Source organism: Misgurnus anguillicaudatus, chromosome 5 (genome assembly GCF_027580225.2).
Source record: "Misgurnus anguillicaudatus chromosome 5, ASM2758022v2, whole genome shotgun sequence".
In the NCBI taxonomy this organism is placed as follows: domain Eukaryota; kingdom Metazoa; phylum Chordata; class Actinopteri; order Cypriniformes; family Cobitidae; genus Misgurnus; species Misgurnus anguillicaudatus.
This window is the reverse complement of record NC_073341.2, coordinates 7177381-7201833: the sequence shown is the minus strand read 5'-3', so window position 1 is coordinate 7201833 and position 24453 is coordinate 7177381. Positions and strand designations below refer to the sequence as shown.

Here is a 24453-nt window from a genome sequence, read left to right as displayed (position 1 = left end):
GAACAAGTAGTGACCGGCCTCTGCTTCAACCCCATTTCCGTTCCCTTAAAGGGGAGAGTCGGAGGGTTTACGCAGGCACTGGAAGGGTCAGCTTCAGTGGCGCTTTGGTAGGGATTTCCAATTCGTCGGTCACGACGTGACGTCTGTCCTTCTGTCCAGCTTTCTCAGCAAAAAATAGCTGATTTGATAACTGCACCTGCCGCTCATTAAATACCTATGCGGCGGGCCGGCGCCGGTAGATGCAATTATCTGCATGCCAAGTTCATTGGCGTTTTAAAGGTTTCTCGAAGCAGATAGGTCACCCGCGAAGCGGTTCCCAATTCCCAATTCGTCGGTCACGACGTGACGTCTCCGTTCCCTTCCTTTAGGGAACGAGGGTTGCATATGTAACCAAGACGTTTTCCAAGTCAATTCAACATACATATTTTAATTTTGGTTCATGAATAGCTGACATAACTTAGAAAATCAAGTTGAAATTTTTAACTTAAAAGATTAAGTTAATTTGACAAAAATGCTGCATCTTTTTACAGTGTACAATTCATTTACTGTATAAATAGTTTAACCATTCTTAAAGGAGCATTTCACCCGTAGAAACATTAATTTTTATTGAAAGTGTGTCATATTTGTAGTCGAAATGTAACATACATTTCGAATTTGGTGCCTATTTGACCGAGAAAATGGGTGTTTGTAGTCTCACCCCCTCAACAAAGATATTGGACTTCCTTCTTTCAATGATGCAATATGATGATTTTTACATCATTGAAAGAAGGAAGTGCAACACTGAAATCTGTATTTCTCCTGTCTCAGGGGAAACTGAGGGAATGATGCATGACCATTCAAAAACATGACTAAGGTTCTAACTATACAAAGCTTAATGCAAATGAGTGAAGTGTCCCTTTAAACATTACTGTAAAATGTACATTTGTAAAATGTCGCTCACTGAATTCTAATGGTTTCTCTTTCTTGTATATTGTTTTTTTTTTTAGATTCTCTGTATCGGTGTTTCAACAGAGCAGCTTGGGTCCTTCTTGGATGGGCTCGTCAGCTCTAAACCACTTTTACTGCTGATCTACAAAAACAGCACATAAAGGCAAATGTTAACAAACAACACAGGTCAAACGCAAATCTGATTATTGAGATCGTTAGAAAACCTGCATTAAAAAACAACAAAGTCGACCTGTTCTCAATCAGAGAAGTGCAGCTCGCAGAGAACTGTGATTCCACGTTTCTCTCATTCTTTCTTTGGAAATCCACTTCACCTCCCTCTCAGGAATGAAAGAAACTAGATAAACTTCATAGGTTTTTCCTATAAATTGCTTCAAAAGAATTCCTTTTTGTTGTCAAAAAGAAAAAAAGGAAAAACATGAACACACGTCTCTATGCTAAGTCCTTTAACTCAACATTCCACTCAACTTAAAAGAAAAAATCCTGGTTTTGTCGTGTTTTTTTCTATGTGCTATTAAAGTGTAAAGTGGACTCGGAATGCATGTAATCCAAGACCTTACACTGTTTAATATATCGATGAGGATTTACCTCTACACCCAACCACAGTGAATATAAAGAATAGGACAATGGGATATTAAGGCTAAATATAAGAGATCATAAAAAATTCTGACCAGATTTTAATAAATAATAGTTTGTTCTAAAATATTAAGGAATTGTCCTCCGACTGCAGACGGGCTAATATAGATAAGTCATTGGTAGGTTGTGTTATTCTGTTTTGTCCGATCGTCGCCTTATGTTTGTGGAGCGTTCCACATATTTTTCTATTTATAATCTCTATTTTTTCCACATTGTTTGTACATAGAAAGCCAATATACAGGCTGTAAAGTTTACTTTTATTTTTGAATTCAGGCTTTTGTTTTCTAAATGTATTTATTTATCTATTTGTTTGTTTAAAGCCATTGCTTTGTTACTTGTTTACAGTTTTCCTTTTTGTTAAAAGGATTTGATTTGGTTTTAAAATCAATAGCAATAGTGGATGGTGGTCAGTATAAGTAAAGAGCACAATTGTTAGATGTTTTTACAGTGGTGGTCAGAAGAGTTTATCTGTCTGTAAACATCATTCTAATCTCTCTGTAAGGTTCATAAGAAATTAAACAAAGTGATGCCCAGTCTCTTGTAATAACATTAGGTGTCAAAGCCATGATTTGTTTGAAAAGATTTTTCTTAATAAGTAAAATTAAGAAGTTAGAGAGAGAAATGAAACACGAATGCATGTTATGAAAAAAATCTATTGATATTGCTACAGTAGGTATATGTTACAGTACGTGTGAATGATTTTGGATATGTGTGCGTGCGTGTGTGTGTGTGTGTATGCATCTAGATTTGTTACCATTCCAAAGAGTCTGATCTGATCAACAAGCAGACAAAAAACATTCGGTTGGGAGCGACTTTTCAGACCTTCTATGCAATTATTTTCTCACCGGAGAAAAATAGTTGTCAGAGTATTAAGGCAAAAGTAAGTCCAAGAATAACTAGATAATAGTAGTTAAAAAATAAGGTTATTAGGGACCGATGTGTTTGTATATGAGAAACTAATGTAAATAATCATAATTGAAATAACAGAACTTTTGTTTCCAACATTAATGGCATGCTTTTCAATCTGTGGTATTTTCTTAACACCGCTATGAAATGGAGCCATTTAACAAATGTAAATTAGCCATAGTGACTGATATGAGCTGCAATCGTTTCTCACAATCGTGTCCACAGATGATTGTTGATAGCTGAAGGGACAAACAGTATGAGGGCCGTTTTCATTCTTCACGAGGTTTAGTTGCAAAAGATATTACATAGAAATCCCAAACCATGATCATATCATATATTGGGTAAAGAATATATTCCAACGTATAGTGCGACGAGTAGATTTCTATTTGAATCTTGGAGCCTATATTAAAGGGCTGCCCATGCACACACAACGGAAAGAGTTTTCTGTGCTTGCCCTACCATAAAATCTGTGTTCAGAGAGATTCATACAACACAGTCTACAGCTAATTACGTTTCAAAACAATTTATTTATTTTCATTCATAAATAACTATATCTAAATCATATAGAAGAATCATATTTTATTAAACAAACAAATAGAGTTCTATAGTATATATAAGATCTGAAAATATGATGTACATGGATCAGAATATATATGGGATAGGAGATACGAGAGTATATTATAAAGTAATTAGATGGGTTATAAACTAATGTAGCAATGTATAGCACTTACTGTACAGGCCACACTGCCAACAAACAGAAACTGCAAACTGACAGATGAAAGCATTTACCAGTATTAGCTGTCATTGGGGTTACAAAAAGCTTGTGTCCCACGCACCTCAACGCTATTTGTGTTTGATCTTTTCACCTCAGGAAAGCATAGACTTCATGCACCAAGGGGAGATATATGCATAGATAAAGGGCTGATTTACAATAATAAGAAAGCCATTAATAACACCCTATAGGTTTTGATCCATTGGGGCTTTTGACTGTGATGTATGTCAGGGAAACCAGATCACCTGCCATTATATGTGTTTAATTCATCCGTTTTACAGACCCCAGCCGGGACGCATTTTAAGACTGCATGAAAGTGGCACAAGAAATACAAGACACACAACGGTCATAAAATAACAATGACTAATAATGACCTCATAATACGTGCATGGGCCTTAAGCAGTACTACCCAACATACCGTTTATACAGTACAAAAAAATACTATGACTATTGTTTTGTGTAAAATAGGTTTCATGACATGAACAAAGCTACAAGAGAACGTAAACAATGTAATAAATCACACCGTGTTGTGGTCGGCTTGTGGACTGTTTGGAAATGTAAACAGTTTTTGGTCTACATACTTGTGTTTGTTTATGCAGAGAAACTTCCTTTTAAAAAAATAATATTATTAAAAAAAGATTGTGGCTTCCATATGATTTGTGGGTGGGAAATCTGAAATATGTATTTTGGAAAAAAATGAATACAGATGGAAATAAATGTTACATTCACTGTTGTGAATGACTCCATATACCCATTGTAAACTTCATGTTTGTTTCAGTGTAAACCTGTAGTAGGCTTGATGTAACATGTCATGTTATGTGATGAAAGAATAATACAATTTATTCAGGAAAAATAAAAAGAGGATTTAAAAGAAACCTGAACCGAATTGACCTTTCAGTGCTATGTCAGATGCATGGATGATGAAACCAAATATTTGACTGTGTAGAGAGATTATTTCATGCTGATGTTCATGCTTGTTTTCTATCATTTCTGTAACCCAACCAAAGAACGGCAAAGACGGCAAACAGGAATTAAAGATGACTTGACCTGAAGGTGCATGGGGAGTTTTGGGACAGCACCTGTTGGGGTGCAGCTTTATTTAAGGGGCCTAACACAGAAGGTCTAGTCACTTATTGTTTTTCACACTTATTAGAGTATACGGCAGCCCTAAGGACTTTACATAAGGCAAATTTAACCCAATTTTCAAGGTGGTTCTGATAGGATTTCTAAATTAACAGTGGGGTCTCCAATGACAAACCCTAAAAGCCAGTTCACACTCATATCCACTTTAGCAGTTAGTTCAAACACTTATTCTTTACTCTATTATTCTCATGACAACTATCTCAGATTAATTTGGGATCAAGCTGTATAGAAAGACTCAACTAGCATCAACTACGGGTCATGAGAGCTGAAAAGCTTTTGAACGATCAAGCACTCCATATACTGTACATGTACATCCATCCTTGGGTGAAGTGAAAGATATTAAAAAAACTGAAATAAAAGATTAAAAAAGGAAGAAATTTAATTTTGGGAGGGATTTTGATAAAAAGATTTCAGATTAATTTATAATATTTTAAATTATGAAAAAGTCTCACTGATTTCGATGGAAATTGTCAAACTTGATGTTCAGACGTAAGGTATTGCGGAGGATTTTCTTTTTCCGGGTGGATCATCAAGACTATTGATCTTCCTATTTGTCAATCAGGAGTGTTGCGCAATTGCATTTTTTAAAAAAGCGGAGAAGGCGCTCCTTTTCTAAAATTCGAGAAAATCCTCCGTTACACCTTTAACATTTCTCATTATCACTTAAAAGATTAGTCAATTTTCTGAAAAAAATATCCAGATAATTTACTCACCACCATGTCATCCAAAATGTGGATGTCTTTCTTTGCTCAGTTGAGAAGAAATTTAGTTTTTTGAGGAAAACATTCCAGGATTTTTCTTATTTTAATGGACTTTAATGGACCTCAACACTTAACAGTTTTAATGCAGTTTCAAATTGCAGTTTCAAAGAACTCCAAATGATCCCAAACGAGGCACAAGGGTCCTATCCAGCCAAACGATTGTCATTTTTGACAAGAAAAATAAAAAATATGCACTTTCAAACCACAACCTCTCGTCCATCTCCGGTCCCGACGCGCCAGGGCGACCTCACGTTATTACGTAATGCCGTGGAAAGGTTGCGTGTTACATATATGAAACGCACATTTGCAGACCATTTTAAACAATAAACTGACACAAAGACATGAATTAGTATCATTCCACATACAACAACGTCGGAACGCTCCTCTTTCTGCACACTTGTAAACACTGGGGCGTAGTTTCACATTCGTCATCTGTGACCTCTTGACGTGATGACGAATTGCGTGAGGTCGCGCTGGCGCATCACATGACCGGAGATAGACGAGAAGTTGTGGTTTAAAAGTGCATATTTTTTATGTGCATAGTTTCGCTAGATAAGACCCTTATGCCTCGTTTGGGATCGTTTAGAGTCCTTTGAAACTCCGTTGAAACAGCAATTTTAGTGTTGGGGTCCATTAAAGTCCATTAAAATGATTTTGGATGACATGGTGGTGAGTAAATTATCGGGATTTTTTTAAGAAAATGGACTAATCCTTTAAGAGTTATGCTGATACTACGCTGACTACACCATCTCAGTTTGGCTTGTGTCTTCACTACATTTGAAATTTAGGACATGCCTGACAAATCTTTCAGTTTGACTTCTTTTCTTTAAAACCAACAAAAACAAAAATATTCAACCAAAAAGGCTTTGATGCAAAGATTGAAATATCAACAATGTCTTACATCCCATATCAACAACAAAATATTACTAGAAAGTACAAGAAAATACATTAATAACACCAAAACTTGGTTTAACACCAATGACACAATGTAACACCAATGACAAAATTAGAATATAATAATAGATAATGAATATGATAAAACTTATAAACTTTCATAAAATGTTCCATCTTGTTTTGTTTTTATGCTTTTATGTTGGTCAGTTAAAGGAATAGTGCTTAGGAAGTACTCATTAGAGAAGAAACACCAATGACAATTTACAGATGTAACAATCACATACTTATTCAGTATAATGTATTTTTATGTAAAGATCTTAACACTCCCAGCTATAAAAAAAGAGTAACACTAATGACATCAAAAAAATCTTATCTCAAAATTCTTAGATATATCGTGATATTTTAGACAAATAAGGTAAGACATCTCAAGTGCTTTGGGTGTGGTAACACCAATGACATAAATTTGGGGGACAAATATTTATTAATAGTGTAGTGTAGTAATAGTGTAGTAAATTCATACAAAGGTACATGTAAATTAGATTTGTTTTATAAAAAAACATGGTTTTAAATAATAAGTACACAGTTCAACTTCCATGCATGATCAAAGGGACAGGGCAATTTTCAGGACCAGACATTTAAAAAAAAAGTTTAAAAAAAGGAAAATTAAATAAATAAACTCTTTTATCATTTTAAGGACAGTCTATATTTATTAAATATATATCATTATGGGATTATTGGGTCAAATTAAACGATTAAGGGGTCTGCAAAAGCAAGGGACAAGCATTTCCACCTTTTTTGTAGAATGACCCATTTATCCTTTGTTTACAATTAATAATGCTCATATATATTTTGTTAAAATCACCTTGTAGTATTAATACAGTAAACCTGAAGGGTGTGATGTGAATCATACGCGCTGCCATGTTTCAAACATCTCTCTGACAGACATTGACGTTGTTGTTTTCTTTTTTGTTCTCTGCACTTTCAGTGTTTGTCCTGCAGCCAGGCTATATTTATTTTTCTGATTGTTCCCATGAACAGATGAAATAAACAAGCGTTTTTTTATACACCTGTGATTCAGGACATCTGTTGAATAATACATGAAGCATTGAAAATGCACATCAAAGAGCTCTTTCATAGCTGACACATGCATTTGTAATTATAATTAATTAATTCAAGGCTAACCTCTGAAGTAGTATCCTGTTGTTATCCTCCACCGATATGTCTAAAAAAAATCATTTCTGAGATTTTGCATTTATTGTTTTCTCCCCAGATTTCTTTTGGTAAATGACATAAATACTGATTCCATTATAAGTTCTTAGTTAAAAAATATCAGGTATCAAACAACAACAGTTTTGAAAATCTGGCTGTAATTATTATTGATAATAACAAAGCATAATTCAACAAAAATACATTGAAACCTTATTGACATTTGTATACAAAATAAAAAAAAAACATGGAATGGAAAAACTGTATAGGAAATCACTGTAAAAACAGGTTGCTTGTAAGACACCAATGCAAACAATACAGTTTTAAACACTGAAGTCCAAAACATTTTTATGAATATTCAAGTTTAGCTACATTAACTATTACTAAGATGTACAACTTTAATACATTTGAGTTTGACAGCTTAAGAAAGGCTTTTCCCTGAATGATTAGGGGCCTCATTTATAAAGCGTGCAAACACACAGATATGAGTTCACACGCAATGTTCACACGAAAATGGTCTTTGACGTGGAAAAGTGCTTAGCGCCACGTCAGGGTATGAGCAGACAGCTGCAGGTTTTTGGAAATAAAAGGATTTAAACAATGGCCGGCGCTCTTTTATGTGTCAATGACATTAATTAGGCAGCTCTTTTCAAGATCATTTGTGATTTATAGATTTCACATCTGAAAGTGAGGCATATGTGTGTTTCCTGTACATACTGAATGTTCTAGGAATCACACCTATGCGCTTTTGAGAAATGATTATAAGATCAAATTTAGGGCGGTTTCTACACAGCAGCATTTTATAAATTAGGCCCCAGATGTTGATTCGACGCTCCTCATTAAGTAAGGCACAAAATTCACTTATTGCTAGAATCTTTACAATGAAACCTCACCGCCCGAAACCTGACAATACACTGTCCACATAAAATCTTAATGGAAATAAGTGATATCTGTTATAGGGTGAATATAACAAAATCTATGAAGAACACATCCAGATCATACTAACATAAAATAAAATAAAATACAAAAGATACAAATATTGAATTATGCAATTGTTAAAATTGCACAAAAATTATGCAATCTGTATATGCTCATTATGATAAACTCATTACACATCAGGGAATTATCATACTGCAAAACCTCCCAATCCAACATAGATTACTATACAGAACCATTACTAGCCTACAATGAATAAAACTGTATCATATATAGTTTTGTTGTATTGTCACTATGTAGACATAAAGTAATACAATATTATATTAAAGTAAATATTGCAGCATAAATTACTGTATATAAACATTTAGTGACAATAGCCCTTGAGAAAGTGTATGTGTGTGTACTGTAATGGAAATTTGTAAGGGAAATCTGTAGTCAGTAGTCAGAAAATGTCACAATGCACACACACACAACGGTTAGGTCTGATACCTGATTCTGAATGTTTGAACAGTGGGATGATATACAGTGTAACCTCAATGATTTATTCTTGATCCATCATGGCTTAGATAATACACACACGCACGCACGCACACAGACAGACAGACGCTCACATGCAGTAATAATTGTATAGAAACAGTTCAATCATATTTACTTAGTAATCTCAGATTAGTAATGGGAGTTTGTCTGAAACGTACCATAACTGTTAGGTAATATAAATGTAAATCATAACCTGGAGCTTTTGCCATGTTTTTATGTAAAGTACACAATGACAGAGTTTGACATCTGAGTGCGTTTAGGAGATATTAGTAGAGATGAGTGTTGTCAGAAGTCTTCCTCTTCACAGATCAGATGACTTTGTTTCTTGCGAACGTTCCAGTGCAAACATTGAGCTAAACTCTCAAACCAGTCATTCATCGGATCCCGGAAACAGATGGAGGGAACAGGGAAACAGGATGTAGTGATGGTGATACTACGAAGAACAGAAAGATGTATGACAATAACCTTACATGCTTAGTCACTGGCCTATATGTCTTTCTGAACTTTATTTACTTCCTGGTCTTATTGACTCATCAATCTTTGGCCTTTCTTGAAAAATAAGTTTTAAATGTCAATGAGATCATCTGGTTAAATAAAGGTTAAATAAAAAAAAGTTTCCTTACTTTCCTTACTGGCTGACAGCACAAAGGCCTTAAAACTCCTAAATTGTGTACTTTGTTGCTTTTGTAGTTTAATAGATACAGGTGTTTTTGTTGTGTCTTGTATGAAGTAGATGTTTTCAGGTACTGGTGTTTTAATATCATAAATATTATTATTATTTGTTATAAAGTGTTGGTGATGATAAATCTGGTTTGATTTACTGTTAATCTCATTGCCTCTTTTATCCATCACAGCGTCGAGCCGGCTGTGACACTGAAGCTTGTACTCAAATCTGTGTCACTGTAAATTTTTTATTGTAAAACAAAAATGTAGGTATGATGCTAATAAGCGTCTGAGGTACAGTTTGTCAAGATTAAATCTGATCAAGTAAAATAATAAAAAAATGGGACACCTGTGCAGACCAGCTGCAATAGCACTTTATTTCGATGGTGAACGTGATTTCACCAAGTAAGATGTGATCCTGGATCAACACCATTGTTGGTCCTGGATCAACATTTTCATTAACCAATCAGATTGCAGGATTAAGATTACTGTGCATGTTAGATTTAGGTTTAGGATTGGGTTAGGTTAGGGGCTTTTAAGAAATACTCCTTAAACTATTATTTAACACTAATTTCAGGTTTTAAAAATGGTTAGGGTTTGAGTTAAGGGTTGGTTGGGGTATCTTTGATTGAAACGTTGATCCAGGATCAACAAAAAATGTTGATCCAGGATCACATCTTACTTGGTGAAATCACGGCGACCTTATTTCGATAGTCAACTTTAGACATTTTACTATTTAAAGTAACTTTGCAGCTACTTATCAACTACCAATTTTTACAGTATTAGTAGACTGTCTAACAGACATCTGTGTTGGTTGGGAACTGTGCTCTGTTGCAGCCACACTTGATTCTGAGGAACTACTTTGTTTGGCGGAAGAGTAATATTTGTACTAATATATTTACAACTTTTTTGTGTTTTATTTTATGAAATCCTGCTAGCATTATGCATATGAAGTAAATGTTCTATAAAAGCATTAAGCCCCGCAAAGCAGTGGGGTACAGTGCATTTTATAACAGCTAAGGGGCGTTGTTAGGCCCTAGGTGCATATCTGATGTTCATGTTACCTGTCACCATGTGCAATTTCTTGGTGTCTTCTACCATCGAAAGACACCCAGGCTGTATTTCTGGCCTCTTGGGAAAGCATGATCTAATGTCAGAGCACAACATGGTTCAAAGATGATGTCATGCGCTCAAAGCCAGAGAAGGGTAGGACTATTATGTGTTTACCTTCAGCTCAACACCAGCAGGTACTATGATGGGTCTGAAGGACAGTGAGTGTGGGCAGATGGGTGTGATCATAGTCGCTGGAACATTAGGATGGATCATAGACGCACCTGCTGCTACGGCATATGCTGTACTTCCTGTGGGAGTGGACACGATCACACCTGACAGAAAGAGAAATACAGGTTTGACTGCTACTTTTTTTCATTATATTATTCTATAGACAAAATATTTAATGGTGTGTAAACTATTTCCTTATTGTTTATCATTCCAAGAGTGTAATTGCAGTCTCTCTGTACAGACCTGCCATTGTTGTAAGTAAAGTGACCCACCCTCTGACACACACAAATATTAAATAATCCAACAGGAACTTGGCAACAAATTATATTTTGGCTAAGAAAGAACAGTCAAAGGTATTCCAACAATGTGACACACATTTAACACAAATAACAGCACTTGAAAAACTATATATACAATATATATAAACAATAAGTGCCTTCACACCTTGCTTTGCCCAAAATGATGATGTCATCAAAAGTGTTTATCTTATTACATCTATTACATCAGGACAGGTTTAATTTCACACTAACCATCTCCTTGAACAGTGGTGATCAGATGACCATCCAGAAACAGGTCAACATTAGAGAGGTAGGAAGATGGACCCCTGTCCACGACAACTTCATTCAGCACCTGACACAGAATGAAAAACAGATCCGATTTATAGATTTTGATGTATACGCTGTGTTTACACACACCTGTCACTGCATGGTCAATATTAATGTAAAAGCATGTATTATAGTTAGCAGAAATTTGTGATGCATTCTGGGAATACCCATCAGATATCAGGCTGGAACATTTTCAGAAAAAATAGTTGTTACTTTTTTATTTTATTGGGTTGTCATTAAATTATTATTCTATGACATCTTATCTATCATCTCTGAAAATATATATGCAAAATTCACTTGTTTAGTGTCAAAAAACCATAACATGTAGAATGAAGGCATATAATGCACACCTCCCACCAGTCCCGTGTAGACTATGGCATGCAAAGTTTTCTTTATACAAAGTTATCATAAGATCGTGCACATGAGTCTAAATGAGCAGCTACTCTCTAATGATAAACATGATCGTGTCAACTTGATCAATCCTGGTGATGTCAGTGGCCTAAACGTCCCAAGTCAAGCAACCTGGGCTGTGCTTGCTATTCTAATGTAAGCTACAAAGTAAAATTAAATGCCATCTAAACATACAAGAGGTGATCAAAAGTTCAGAGACTATGCCCATAGTAAACAACGTAAAACTTCACTAAAAGTAACAGTAAAGCACAATAAAAGCAAATAGATGCGGTTTAAATAATATAATAACACAATAATGTTCAAATGTTTGTAAGTATTGTGTTCCTTGGGGTCACAGTGACCATTTTATCTTTAAAAATATGTATAGTGACTTTTACTTGTAACACTTGACTGCTGTGTTTTAATTTTCATTGCCTTTCTTTTAACCAGTTTTTTATTTCAAAATTCCACGCCTGAAAATCACAGAGATCAGCCGACTTCCGATAGCCATAACTTTTTTAGACAAAAAAAAGATCTGGAAAGGGCTTGAACCCAACTTTCATATTGTACCATATAAAAAGTTATATTTGTTTGGTGTTTTTGGATGTGGATCATATCCATAGTTTTCTTTAGTTTCAAAATATACTGTTTCATGTTAAGTTCATGACTTTTGATCTGATATTTTAATGTATCTCTGCCTCCCCCTTTATTGCCCTGTCATTGCCTTGTTTCCATTATTATTAGTTAAAGGTCCTCACCTGTCCATTTTCTCTTTTTGTTCTCTTTGTGAGTCTGGCCGTTTGTGTGACATGGCTTTGGTGTTCAAGCTTATAGAGAACATCAAAAGGCCTATGCAAAGTCCTTGAGTTACACTGTCACACTTTTATTCTAATATAATTAACAATAGCTCTGTAAACTCCAAACTACTTTTTTTTACTATAAATACCATCCTAAAACTTTTTAACTTTTCATTTAGAATCCACAGAGGAGGGGTGTAATATGATACCCGCTGTAGTAGTCTTTTTAGTTGCTCTGTTTTTGGGACATCTCACAACAAGAGAGAAAAATAAAATCATCCACCTGTGCCCTTGACCCTTTTCCCACAGCCTTGGTAAAATCCAATCTCTGTGCCATAAGTCCCTTTATTACTAAGGTTATAAACCATTTCCTTTCAGGCTGGCCATGTTACAGCTACAATAAAAACTGCTGTCATCAAACCACTTCTCACAAAATCCACTTTAGACCCAGAAGTCCTTGCCAATTATAGGCCCATCTCCAACCTTCCATTTTTCCAAAGTTTTGGAAAATTTCGTTCTGGTTTCCGCTCTGACCATAGCATGGAAACAGCTCTGTATAGGATCACAAATGACTTGCCGATAATAGCAGACACTGGCTTATTATCTTCTCTTATCCTCTTGGATTTGACTTAAGTGTTTGGCACATAATATTTTCCTTCATTGCCTACATTCAATTGGTTTACCTGACTCAGTTTATAACTGTTTTAGTCTTATCTCACCATGAGAACTGAACATATTGCCTCGGGGGATGCTAAAATCATGATGCACAACGTCACCTGAGGTGTCCCTCAGGGCTCGGTGCCTGGCCCCACCCTGTTTACCGTCTATACGCTCCCCCTCGGCCATGTCATCAACTGGCATAGAATTTAATTTAATTGCTAAGCTGATGACACGCTACTTTATATCAGGACAAATACAACCTCCTCTGCTGCTCTGCCATCATCCACCTTGACCAACCTACCTGCAGAAGATAAAGGCGTGGACAAAGCAAATTTTTTTCAGCTAAACAGCTCCAAGACAATAGCCAGTCTAGTCGCCACCCCACATCAGGTCTGTATATATAGTATGTCCTTACCAGTATTACTTTTTCTGGCCAGGATATTTCACTCTTAACATTAGTCACCAACCTGGGTGTTATAATGAACTGTCATCTGACTTTTGAGGCTCACATCAATCTTCTGTGTAAGACCTCTTTCTTCGACCTCAGGATTATTGCCTAAATCCATCCTACACTTACTTTTGCAGATGCCGAAAAGCTTGTCCATGCATTTGTCTCTTCTAGACTGGATTACTGCAATGTGCTTCTTATCGGGATCCATAAAAAAAGGTATTTGGAAACTGCAGTACAATCAGAACAGCACTGTTAGGATTCTGTTGAAGGTGCGCAAATATGAGCATATTTCTCCATACTCAAACCACTTCACTGCCTTCCTCTCTCATACAGGATCAAGTACAAGTTGAGATTTTGTCTAAAATGTAAAGTGTGTTACAATTAAATATATTAACCCTTAAGAGTTCCTAGGGACATTTTGTGCCATTTTGATTTTGATTTTTAAACCATCTTGACTGTGATGATTGAATATTGCCCAAACTTGCCAAAGGTTAATCATTTTTGATACATTTTAGAATATTGGTTTCAGTTTTTTAAATTAGCTTAAAATGGCTAAGCTACGCAAAAACCGACTAATGTGTTCCTTCGGACAAAAACTGCCCCATTGAAAACCATTATAACTACCATTTTTGACCCCCCATTTATCTTAACATAAACTAATACATACCTTTATGTCAATATATCATTTTAAACTACTGGCCTTGAAGTTTTAATTTTTATACTTGTCCACCAGGTGGCGCTACTTTTTACCATTTCATGCATTCATCAAAATGTCACAATTTTTGCTGTTTTCTGCGGACCGCATAGCTGCTGAAAAGATAAACCTTTAATGTTGAAAATTGGTGTGTGTGTAAAAAAAGTGTGTCTGAGTGGTAAGGGGGTGGGGTGATGTCGGGGTGGGGTCGGTGATGAGTGGGGCATGGGGGGCATATTCAACATATCCAAATTCTTCTCTCTTTGAAAGGAACATTCTGCGTTATAAACTAATTCAGTAATAAAAACGATGAGAGGCCAGAACCGAAACAAAATCAATCTTCATTTTGTTTCTCGCTCATGTTGTTTATGCAAGTACACTGCTAGAAGTATGAACAGTATAGCAGAAGTAGTGAAAATGGCAAGGCATTACAGCACACATAAGGCTCCTGAAATAATCATGCACTTCAAGAGCGAGGATGGCTCCTCATCTTCCTCCGAGGATTCTGAGGTCGACACGGAGGCCTCAGAGGTAGAAGTAGACCAGCTGGAGTCTAATTCATTAGAGAGATCTTCAGAAGACTTGTCACAAGGTGAGAGCGGAGAGAGGATGGATGAAGTGGCGGCAGGATGGACGTCAAAAATTGAAAAATCTTCTGGTCTCCCACAAACATGGAGACGCTCCGCTACTTTCCAGCAGCCAGAGATTTGATCCCAGGGCTCACAAACTATGCCACTGCCCGAATCAGTGCCCTGACTTCAAGCTTTTCATTGATGCTGATGCATGAAATCCTGCAGCATATTGGGGCCATGACAAACCTACATGGGAGACAGTCACAGACTGGAGAGATCTTGAGACAGAGAAACTGCAGGCTTATGTGGGGCTGCTCATTCTGACCGGTGTTTACAGATAAAAAATGAATCAGTCCTTAGTCTCTGGAGTGAGAAATCAGGACAGGTCACTATTTGGGCTACGATGTCCCACAAAAGGTTTTACAACATCAGCTGAACACTGTGGTTTGATTAACGTTAACATATTGGCATTTAAAGGGTTAAAATTTCCACAAATTTAATTAATATTTGACCTGTATGTTTCAGGAAGAAGTAGTGTTAAAAGATTTAATAGTTTAAAGTGGAAAAAAATATTGATGTATGATATTTTTAGAGCAGGTTTTGGGAAGGTGTAATTTTGGTGTCATTTTGGCCTTAGAATCACAAGTGTGAGTTTTGTATAAAATCTGACCCTGTTCAAAAAATAACAATGCATCAAAATCAATGTTGCTACCAATCTTTGACCCATCCCAGGGTATAATAATAATTAAAATCAAATGGTAGTTCAAATGTTTTTTTGTGGGAAAATTTTTAGTTTTTTGTTTTTTCTGTTAAAAAAACATGGACTAATGTAAACAAACAGGCATATAAAGGGTTAAAATTTCCACAAATTATATTAATATTTGATATGTATGTTTCAGGCAGAAGTAGTTCTAAAAGACTGCATCGTTTAAAATGAAAAAAATATTCACGTATTATATTTTTAGAGCAGTTTTTGGGAAGGTGTCATTTTGTGGCCTTAGGAACACTAAAGGAAGTTTTTTATAAAATCTGACCCTGTTCAAAAAATAACAATGCATGAAAATCAATGTTGCTACCAATCTTTGACCCATCTCAGGGTATAATAATAACAATAATCACATGGTGGTTCAAATGTGTTTTTTGGAAAATATTTAGTTTTTTTGTTTTTTCTGTTAAAAAAAACAGGGGCTAATGTAAACAAACAGGCATATAAAGGGTTAAAATTTCCACAAATTATATTAATATTTGATATGTATGTTTCAGGCAGAAGTAGTTCTAAAAGACTGCATTGTTTAAAATGAAATAAAATATTGACGTATGATATTTTTAGAGCAGTTTTTGGGAAGGTGTCATTTTGTGGCCTTAGGAACACTTAAGGAAGTTTTTTATAAAATCTGACCCTGTTCAAAAAATAACAATGCATGAAAATCAATGTTGCTACCAATCTTTGACCCATCTCAGGGTATAATAATAACAATAATCACATGGTGGTTCAAATGTGTTTTTTGGAAAATATTTTGTTTTTTTGTTTTTTTATGTTAAAAAACATGGGCTAATGTAAACAAACAGGCATATAATGGGTTAAAATTTCCACAAATTATATTAATATTTGATATGTATGTTTCAGGCAGAAGTAGTTCTAAAAGACTGCATCGTTTAAAATGAAAAAAAATATTGACGTATGATATTTTTAGAGCCGTTTCTGGGAAGGTGTCATTTTGTGGCCTTAGGAACACTTAAGGAAGTTTTTTATAAAATCTGACCCTGTTCAAAAAATAACAATGCATGAAAATCAATGTTGCTACCAATCTTTGACCCATCTCAGGGTATAATAATAATAATAATCACATGGTGGTTCAAATGTGTTTTTTGGAAAATATTTAGTTTTTTTTTTGTTTTTTCTGTTAAAAAAAACGTGGGCTAATGTAAACAAACAGGCATATAAAGGGTTAAAATTTTCACAAATTATATTAATATTTGATATGTATGTTTCAGGCAGAAGTAGTTCTAAAAGATAGCATCGTTTAAAATGAAAGAAAATATTGACGTATGATATTTTTAGAGCAGTTTTGGGAAGGTGTCATTTTGTGGCCTTAGGAACACTTAAGGAAGTTTTTTAAAGGAACTCTTGAGGGTTAATATTATTATTACTGATCTGGAGACAGATTCAGAAAACATTCTTAATAAGAAAATTCTTCTTAAAACGTTTATTCCACTTTCATAAAAAAATCCTGATAATTTACTCACCTCCATGTCATAGAAGATGTTTATGTCTTTCTTTGTTTTCTCAATTTAATAGACTTTATTGGACCTCAACAGTTTACAGTTTTAATTCAGTTTAAAACTGCAGTTTCAACGCAGCTTCAGGGCGCACTCACACTATCCAAACCAAACCGCGCTCGGGCGTGTTTGATCCCCAAAGCCTGGGTCGTTTGACATTTGTGATCGCTCTGTACCGCGTCCGGGTGCGGATTGGTTAATCGCGCCGCGGCCGGGTTGCAGAGGTGGGCCGGAGCGCGGTTCACTTGGGCTCAGGCGCGGAAGGCTGTGGTGTGAGTGCAATCGCGCCTGAGTGCGATTCAAAAGGTGAAGACGTCAGTTGCGCGACCACTCACCTTCATCTGCCACCGTAAAAACCTTTTGATGCAAGCAGCGGGGTTACGTGAATGTCCGAGCTGCGCACGTGACAGATCAACTAAGCAATATGATGACATGTGTGAGGGCTGTCTGTAATCGCGCACCACACAGACTTTTTTACAGTGGGTTCCAGTGTTAAGAGAGAGCTTTACTTCCTGCTTTTTTTCAAAACAATCGCATCTTAATGACGAAAGCGCGCCCGGATCGAAAAAGTACAGTGTGAGTGCGTGCATCTGGGGGAGTAGGGAGGGGTGACAATCGCGCTTGGGCATGGTTTGGTTTGGTTTGGATAATGTGAGTGCGCCCTCAAAGGGCCCTAAACGATCCCAACCAAGGCATAATGGTCATATCTAGCGATAGGATTGTCATTTTCACCAAAGAAAATAAAAAATTCTGTGCGGAAAGTCTAACAACCAGGCCGACCTCTGTCACTACCAGTCACTTCTCTCCTTTTTCTCTGCTGCTGTCACTACAGCTAAAACATCTTTCTTTACCACCAAGGTAACTGACGCACCCAACACAAGGTAGCTGTTCAAAACTGTAAACTTTCTCCTCTGTCCCACTCAACCCACCTCCTCTTTGTCAGCTGATGACTTTGCAAACTTTTTTACCAACAAAACTTCATCCATCAGTAACCAATTATTTTCACCACATACCTTAGATTACACTACACTTACATCTGACTTCCATTTCTCCTCTTTCTCTCTACTGACTGACACCAAAGTTATTAAGCTTCTCTCCACCCACCCCAACACCCACACACTTGAGAGAGCTGTTTTTAACCAGGTATTTTTTCAGAAAAAATACCGGAACCGCAATTCTTGACTTTGTATCGGTACCGAAACAAAAATGTTGGTATTGTGACAACACTAGTATAAACACAACAAAAACATGCAATTTACGCAATTTATATTGTTCTAGTGAAAACAACATAAACTGAAAACACAGCATGATATGATGTTTAAACACTAACTAGCTGTGGGCATGTCATAGTTTTAAAACGTTGTTTACATTGATGGACAGGTACATGACACTCTGCAATACAAGTCAGTTTTGATTTTGGATCTGTGTGGCTCTTTAAAAACTACCACAGCTGTTAATGAACAGGAGGCTGCCATGGCAGCCAGGATCAAGAGCAAGGTAGGGTAGGCCTGGTTTGCAGTTCACATTTAAAGGGCGAGTGGTTGCAGCGGTGAAGAGGTTGGTGACAAGTCAAGGATGGAATGCAGCATTTGGGACCGAAGCTCAGCTCAAGGTTAAACAGGCCAGATGTGGGGTGTTTTTCGTAATAGTAATCAATACACCAAAAAAACATGGATACTACACTTTTATCACAAAAAAACATGGTTTATTTCGTAAGGGTTAGACAACTAGTTAAGGTAAGCAAGCGTTTGTTTACCTATTAATATTATTGAAAGCTTTGTGAAATGTGAAGAAGCCTATATACCTGTTGCAAAATGAATTGATGAATTGAGTTTAACAGTTAAGCACGAGGTTTATGTGGGCTTTTGTGTGTTTTAATGATAAGTGTAGTACAGGGAGTATTTGAGCACGCAGCATGCTGTTTTCAGCACCGTTTTAGCAACTACCAGGACCTGCACCTGCCTTGCACCCCTCTGCTCTAATATGCGTTTTGTGTTCCGGCACCTTTTGTTTTACAAATTAAGCACTGTGTAGGGGATATGAAATGATTCAGGCAGTGTAAATATGCTTCCCATTGGGGTGAATGAAGTTTTATTTTGCATCAGTGTAACACAAGCCACTACAACGCAAACATATACAGTACAGGGTGCTCCAGTCCAACAAGCAGGTCAAACCATGACAGATTCTAACTGCGCTACATTCAGCAACGGCAACCTTAAAGGTACGTTATGGAGCAGTACATGCTGAAGAAAAGTCTTCATGGGGAAAAAGAACAAAAATGCCGCATTCACAACACTAATAGGGCTTATTCGCAAACACCGGAAGTCGCTAGCCGCGGCCATCTTGTTGACATGACATCTGTCCTGCCCCTATCCGCACGTAGATTTGAGTCGAGGGGAGCAGTAGCCTAATGCCTTAATCTCGTCTGTATTAAGAGAAGATGAGCTTGATTATTGTGGACCCATATCAAATAGACCCACTAGCCTTAAGTAAAGATTCGTCCTTATTGCCAGCCGTAACTTATCTGGATATTTATAACTATATCGTTCATACAGTATCCGCATACATCATACAAGCACTGAAGGGCCGTTCACATTATAACTATAACGATAACTATATCATCGTCCACATCACCAAACAATACGTTTATGCTAATTCGCTCACGGCACTCGCGCAAATCACTTGCCTTTAATATTGCTTGTAATAAAAACTTTTGCAGATGTCCTCAACACGCTGCGTTTCGAGTAACTCTAAACAGTGAATCTAATAGTTTGTGTAATCTCTTACCTTTTGGCATAACAGTTAGTTAATGTAATAGATTAAAAAGCATTACGTAGTCAATTTTCACAGCAACTGGAGGTAATCTAATGTTATAGAGCTCAGCAATGAGCTTCAATGTCATTTTAAGTGGCCGTGCACTTGAAGTTCAAATAGATTTTAATGCTATCAAGGTTTATCCTTCATCAGGTGGGAAAAATCGCTCAGAAAGTGATCCAAATGATGTTGTTCATTGTATCTGTTTTGTTATAGTTTTGGTGTGAGCTCCGCTATTCTGTTTAATATAAAACGATTTTCAAAACTATGTGAACGGCCCTTAATTCTCTATCAATGCCAGACCTATTATTATGTTCATATAGTTGTTAATACTAATTTAAGAACTGTCTCAATTTATGGCAGCTTATTTGAAAGAGCAGTTTCAGCCACTGCTTACAGCTAACCATATGTGATCAAATTATGGGGACAGACTTTGCTGTGAGCATATATCCCTAACGTTACCTGTGGTAAAATGATGGGGACAGACTTTGCTGTGTTGGGAGTCTCTCCTTCGCTGGTTCAACTCGTCTGTCTCCTTCCTTTCATGTTTTCTGACAGTCGATATTGCATAAAAACTAATTCCGGGGTTCTTTTTGCTGTTGTTAGAGCATCCGTGTATTACACCACACACCATCGCGCAGTTTTAAAAAATACACCGATAATACCATGCATAATACCCACGCTGCCTCGCTTGTCAATTGACAGACTGACAGTTTTATGTCAACAATATGGCCGCCGCGAACATTGATGACGTCGATCGAATAAGCCCTATAGCAGTATATATAGGGAAAGGCTGTTGTTGTGAGCTGTGATTGGTCCGCCCTTCAGACAGACGTGGTGTTAGTGGTGCTTCAATAGTCTATCATGCCTGAGGTGTTACCCATAGTGATATACGGAGCGATTGTTTCAAAGAGAACCTCACAGTTCTTTAAAATCTTAAAAGGAAGGATGTTTGTCAAGTAGGTAATTTGATTGTTTCAAATGTGACATGTATTGTGTAGTCAAAAATGGCAAATGACTGTTTACTTCCCAAATAATTGGTTTATTAATGAGGAATTTCATACTCATATAATAATAAAGTCTCACTGGCTTACTTCAGTAATAGGTCATAAAACACAAAGAAGATTTTCACTAGATTGTTACGAAGTATTATTATTATTATACTTAATAACATTTTATTGCCTATGCATATGTCCATCATTTTTCTGACAAACACATTTTCGGTTATTTTAGAAAATGTCCTAAATCTTTCAGTTTATAAAAGAAAAGGATATGGGCCACCTCCTTCAAGTCCAAAAATAAATGTGGAAGCGTCTAAGATGGCGGTGTTACCAGACACTAGTTATTTTCATTTTAATATGGATATTTCTGTGACAAAACCGCACACATTCCCTCTGATGGCGTTTGATCACTTTCATGAAGGATGGATGCACAATCTTTGGGCTTGAAGGAGGTGGCCCAAAACTGCATTTTCTCAACTGAAAGATCTAGGCCATTTTCTAAAATAACTGAAAATGTATTTGTTTGAAAAATGATGGACACATGCATCTTGGACGGCTTGAGGGTGAGTAAATTATGGGTTTAATCTTATTTGTGGCCGAACTATCCCTTTAAAGGAATAGTCTACTCATTTTCAATGTTGAAGTGTGTTGTTGCCTTGACTGGGAATTGTTGGTGCATCCCTCTGTCGTCTGTGTGCGTGCACGTGGGCGCTGGAGCGCGCTGCGACGCTTCGATGGCATTTGGCTTGGCCCCGTTCATTCAATTGTACCATTTAGAGATAAAGTTAAAAGTGACCAAACACATCAACGTTTTTGCTGTTTGGGACGGGTGGTTGTACGGGCAAGTTTGGTGGTACGGAGTGAAGCGTGGCGCTTTTCTAAGCGGATTTAAAAGAGGAACTATATTTTATGGCGTAATAGCACTTATGGGAGTACTTCGACTCGCCTGAAGAGTCCGCTCCCCTTCTCACTCTCATAATGGGAGAGGGAGGGTGTTACTGCGCTGAGTCGAAGTACTCCCAAAAGTGCTATTACGCCATAAAATATAGTTCCTCTTTTAAATCCGCTTAGAAAAGAGCTACGTTTTATTTTGTACCACCAAACTTGCTCGTATAACTACTCGTCTTAAATAGGAAAAACGTTGATGTGTTTGGTCACTTCTAACTATCTCTAAATGGTACCATTGAATGAATGGGGCTAAGCTAAATGCTATCGAAGTGTCGCGGCGCGCTCCAGCGCTTGCGTGCGCGCACACAGATGATAGAGGGATGTATCAACAATTCTTAGTTAAGGTAATAACATAGTTTAATATTGAATATGAGTAGACTTTTCCTTTAAGCTTTCTTTTAAAAAGCAGACAGACCAGACAGGTAAAACTAGAGTAAATAGAATGCAAGGATGTGACACTCAACAAGACACACCGAAAAAATAAATAAAAACAAATGAAATTAGCGATCTTAGCCATTGTTAAAACTATTACACTCACCCTCTTGAGGATTGCTGATAAAATTGCATGCACATTTTGAATGGCAAAGTAAACATGCGCACGTGTGTGATGTATGCTATATTACTTAAATGTAAATAAAATCGATATGTTAGTAAATCAGTGTTAATAACTGTAGATCCTGAGCTACTACACTATTTTAATAATTTACAAATTTTTAATCATTTCAATCAATTTTAGCTAATGAAGTCCACACACAGAGTCAAAAAGTCTGTTACTCACTTGATATTGCATAGTTTTGTGATTCGACTCGGTGTCTCCTGTAGTGATGATTAAACTTTTCTCATCAGCTACTCCATTTTTCTCTCTGCACTCTTTAACCACCTTAACCTTCAGACGAGTGCGCAGTATAATCGCAGCATTTCCTTCAAAAATTAACACATTATTAGATTTTTCAGATACTAAAATTGCAATATCAACTCATCCCACAAACATAAACATACACATTTTTTAAAAATGGTCTTTTAATAAAATGTCGTCACACTATAATAAAAACATGCTTTGTTTAATTGAAATTTCAGTTCACATGACATTCACACTGTTAAAAAATATCAAAGATGTCACAAACAGAACCTGAGGATGACTGACCTTCAATAACCTGTGTGACCTGAGATTGATATGTACTGAAGTCAAAAGGAGTGAGAAAACCCAGAGAACCCAAATGAAAGGCCATGACAGGAGGAACACTCTCCTACAGTATATCAAACACATTTATAGTTGATTATAATAATTTACCAAACACATTAAAAATTACAATCATTATAACAAGATTTCTATGGAGGAATATAACAGAAACAAACTAAATCTATTAACATTTAATAATAAAAAACACAATCGCCATTCTGACAATAAAAGCCCATCAACACAGAGGTGTGTTTAGCTGTATACATAAATTTGCGGAAAAATCCTGGATTTTGGGCAATTTTTTGAAACCGGTTTTCAGAGAGGATAAATCCGCACACAACACCCTTTTGCATTATTTTTTAAAGAACTTTTGCACTTGTCACATACTTGGTGTAGGCACTTTTCCGAAAAAGTGGATACATTTTAAACATTCACAATAAAATATTGTCATATCGCACACCCCTACTCAATAATGTGATCGGATTGATTTAGATGGCACAAGCTTCAGATCAGATTTGATTATTTGACATGCACACATTTCACGAATATAGAATTTCATGCCGTTTCAAGTTACCTTTACAAGCAATTCTCCTACAATTGTGATGCATCTACTTCAGGTCATAATTAATAAGTAAATGATGAGTAAACAGAGCTTTTTTTGCTGATTTATCAAGGAGCAAAACACCCTTTCACGTGCAGGGTTTCCCTAGCACTTTTCAGTTCGGACGGCCCGCCCAAGCTGGAAAACCCTACCGCCTTAACTAGGTCGTTCAAAAAAATATATAATAATTTGCTGCAAAAAAGGTGCATCTCGGAGAATAGCGCGGATGCTCTTCACACTGTGAGCAGGCACACGCGCCACTCGGCTGAAATGAGAAAGACGTGGTCCGGACCGTCACCGTGATAAAACATCTCGGAGGATAGCGTGGACGAGCTTTACACCGCAAGCGTGCACGCGCTACACAAGACCAATTTAAGAGAAAGACGTAGTCCATCATGTCTGGATAGCCAGTTGACGTCTCCGTGAGAACTGTATGTGCACTTATGTTTGGGGTTTATTTAAGCCTGTTATTGTATTAGTCTATAGTCAAATTTAAAGTAAGTTAGCTGGTGATTTTGTTGTTTGAGGAACCTGCCAGCTAGGTTTCACGTGCCTGTTGATTAGATATAATTGTTGAGCGCTCTTGCTCACTTTATTTATGTGCATTATTTATATTCTACAATAGTTACACTCCTTTAGCATAATGTAATTAATAGTGAAAAATAATCTTTTTTTTTTACAATTTTTGCGCCATCTATCATCGTTCGCAAGACGTTCTACAACATCTGCTTTAGTTTGTGTTTTTAAACCCTTTAGAGGCTGTTTACACTTGGCATTAAC

General features: G+C 36.5%; 2 protein-coding genes across 7 annotated transcripts in view; one reads left to right on the top strand and one right to left on the bottom strand.

Annotated features, from left to right (window-relative positions):
• The window catches only part of bsna (bassoon presynaptic cytomatrix protein a), a 70582-nt gene extending 66448 nt beyond the window's left edge, over window positions 1-4134 (top strand). For all 5 annotated transcript variants that reach the window (XM_055168126.2, XM_055168127.2, XM_055168129.2 and 2 more), the window contains one exon: window positions 987-4134. The gene's annotated coding sequence lies outside the window, so the exon portion shown is untranslated. The remainder of the gene's footprint in view (window positions 1-986) is intronic.
• A 3273-nt stretch (window positions 4135-7407) lies between these two features.
• LOC129414185 (NAD kinase) overlaps window positions 7408-24453 on the bottom strand; it is a 48411-nt gene continuing 31365 nt past the window's right edge. For both annotated transcript variants that reach the window (XM_055168130.2, XM_055168131.2), the window contains exons 7-12: window positions 23037-23139; window positions 22671-22813; window positions 11211-11310; window positions 10627-10784; window positions 10464-10546; window positions 7408-9169 (exon numbers count right to left, since the gene is read on the bottom strand). In XM_055168130.2, the coding sequence (XP_055024105.2) occupies window positions 9022-9169; window positions 10464-10546; window positions 10627-10784; window positions 11211-11310; window positions 22671-22813; window positions 23037-23139 (735 nt within the window). In that variant the 3' untranslated portion in view covers window positions 7408-9021. The remainder of the gene's footprint in view (window positions 9170-10463; window positions 10547-10626; window positions 10785-11210; window positions 11311-22670; window positions 22814-23036; window positions 23140-24453) is intronic.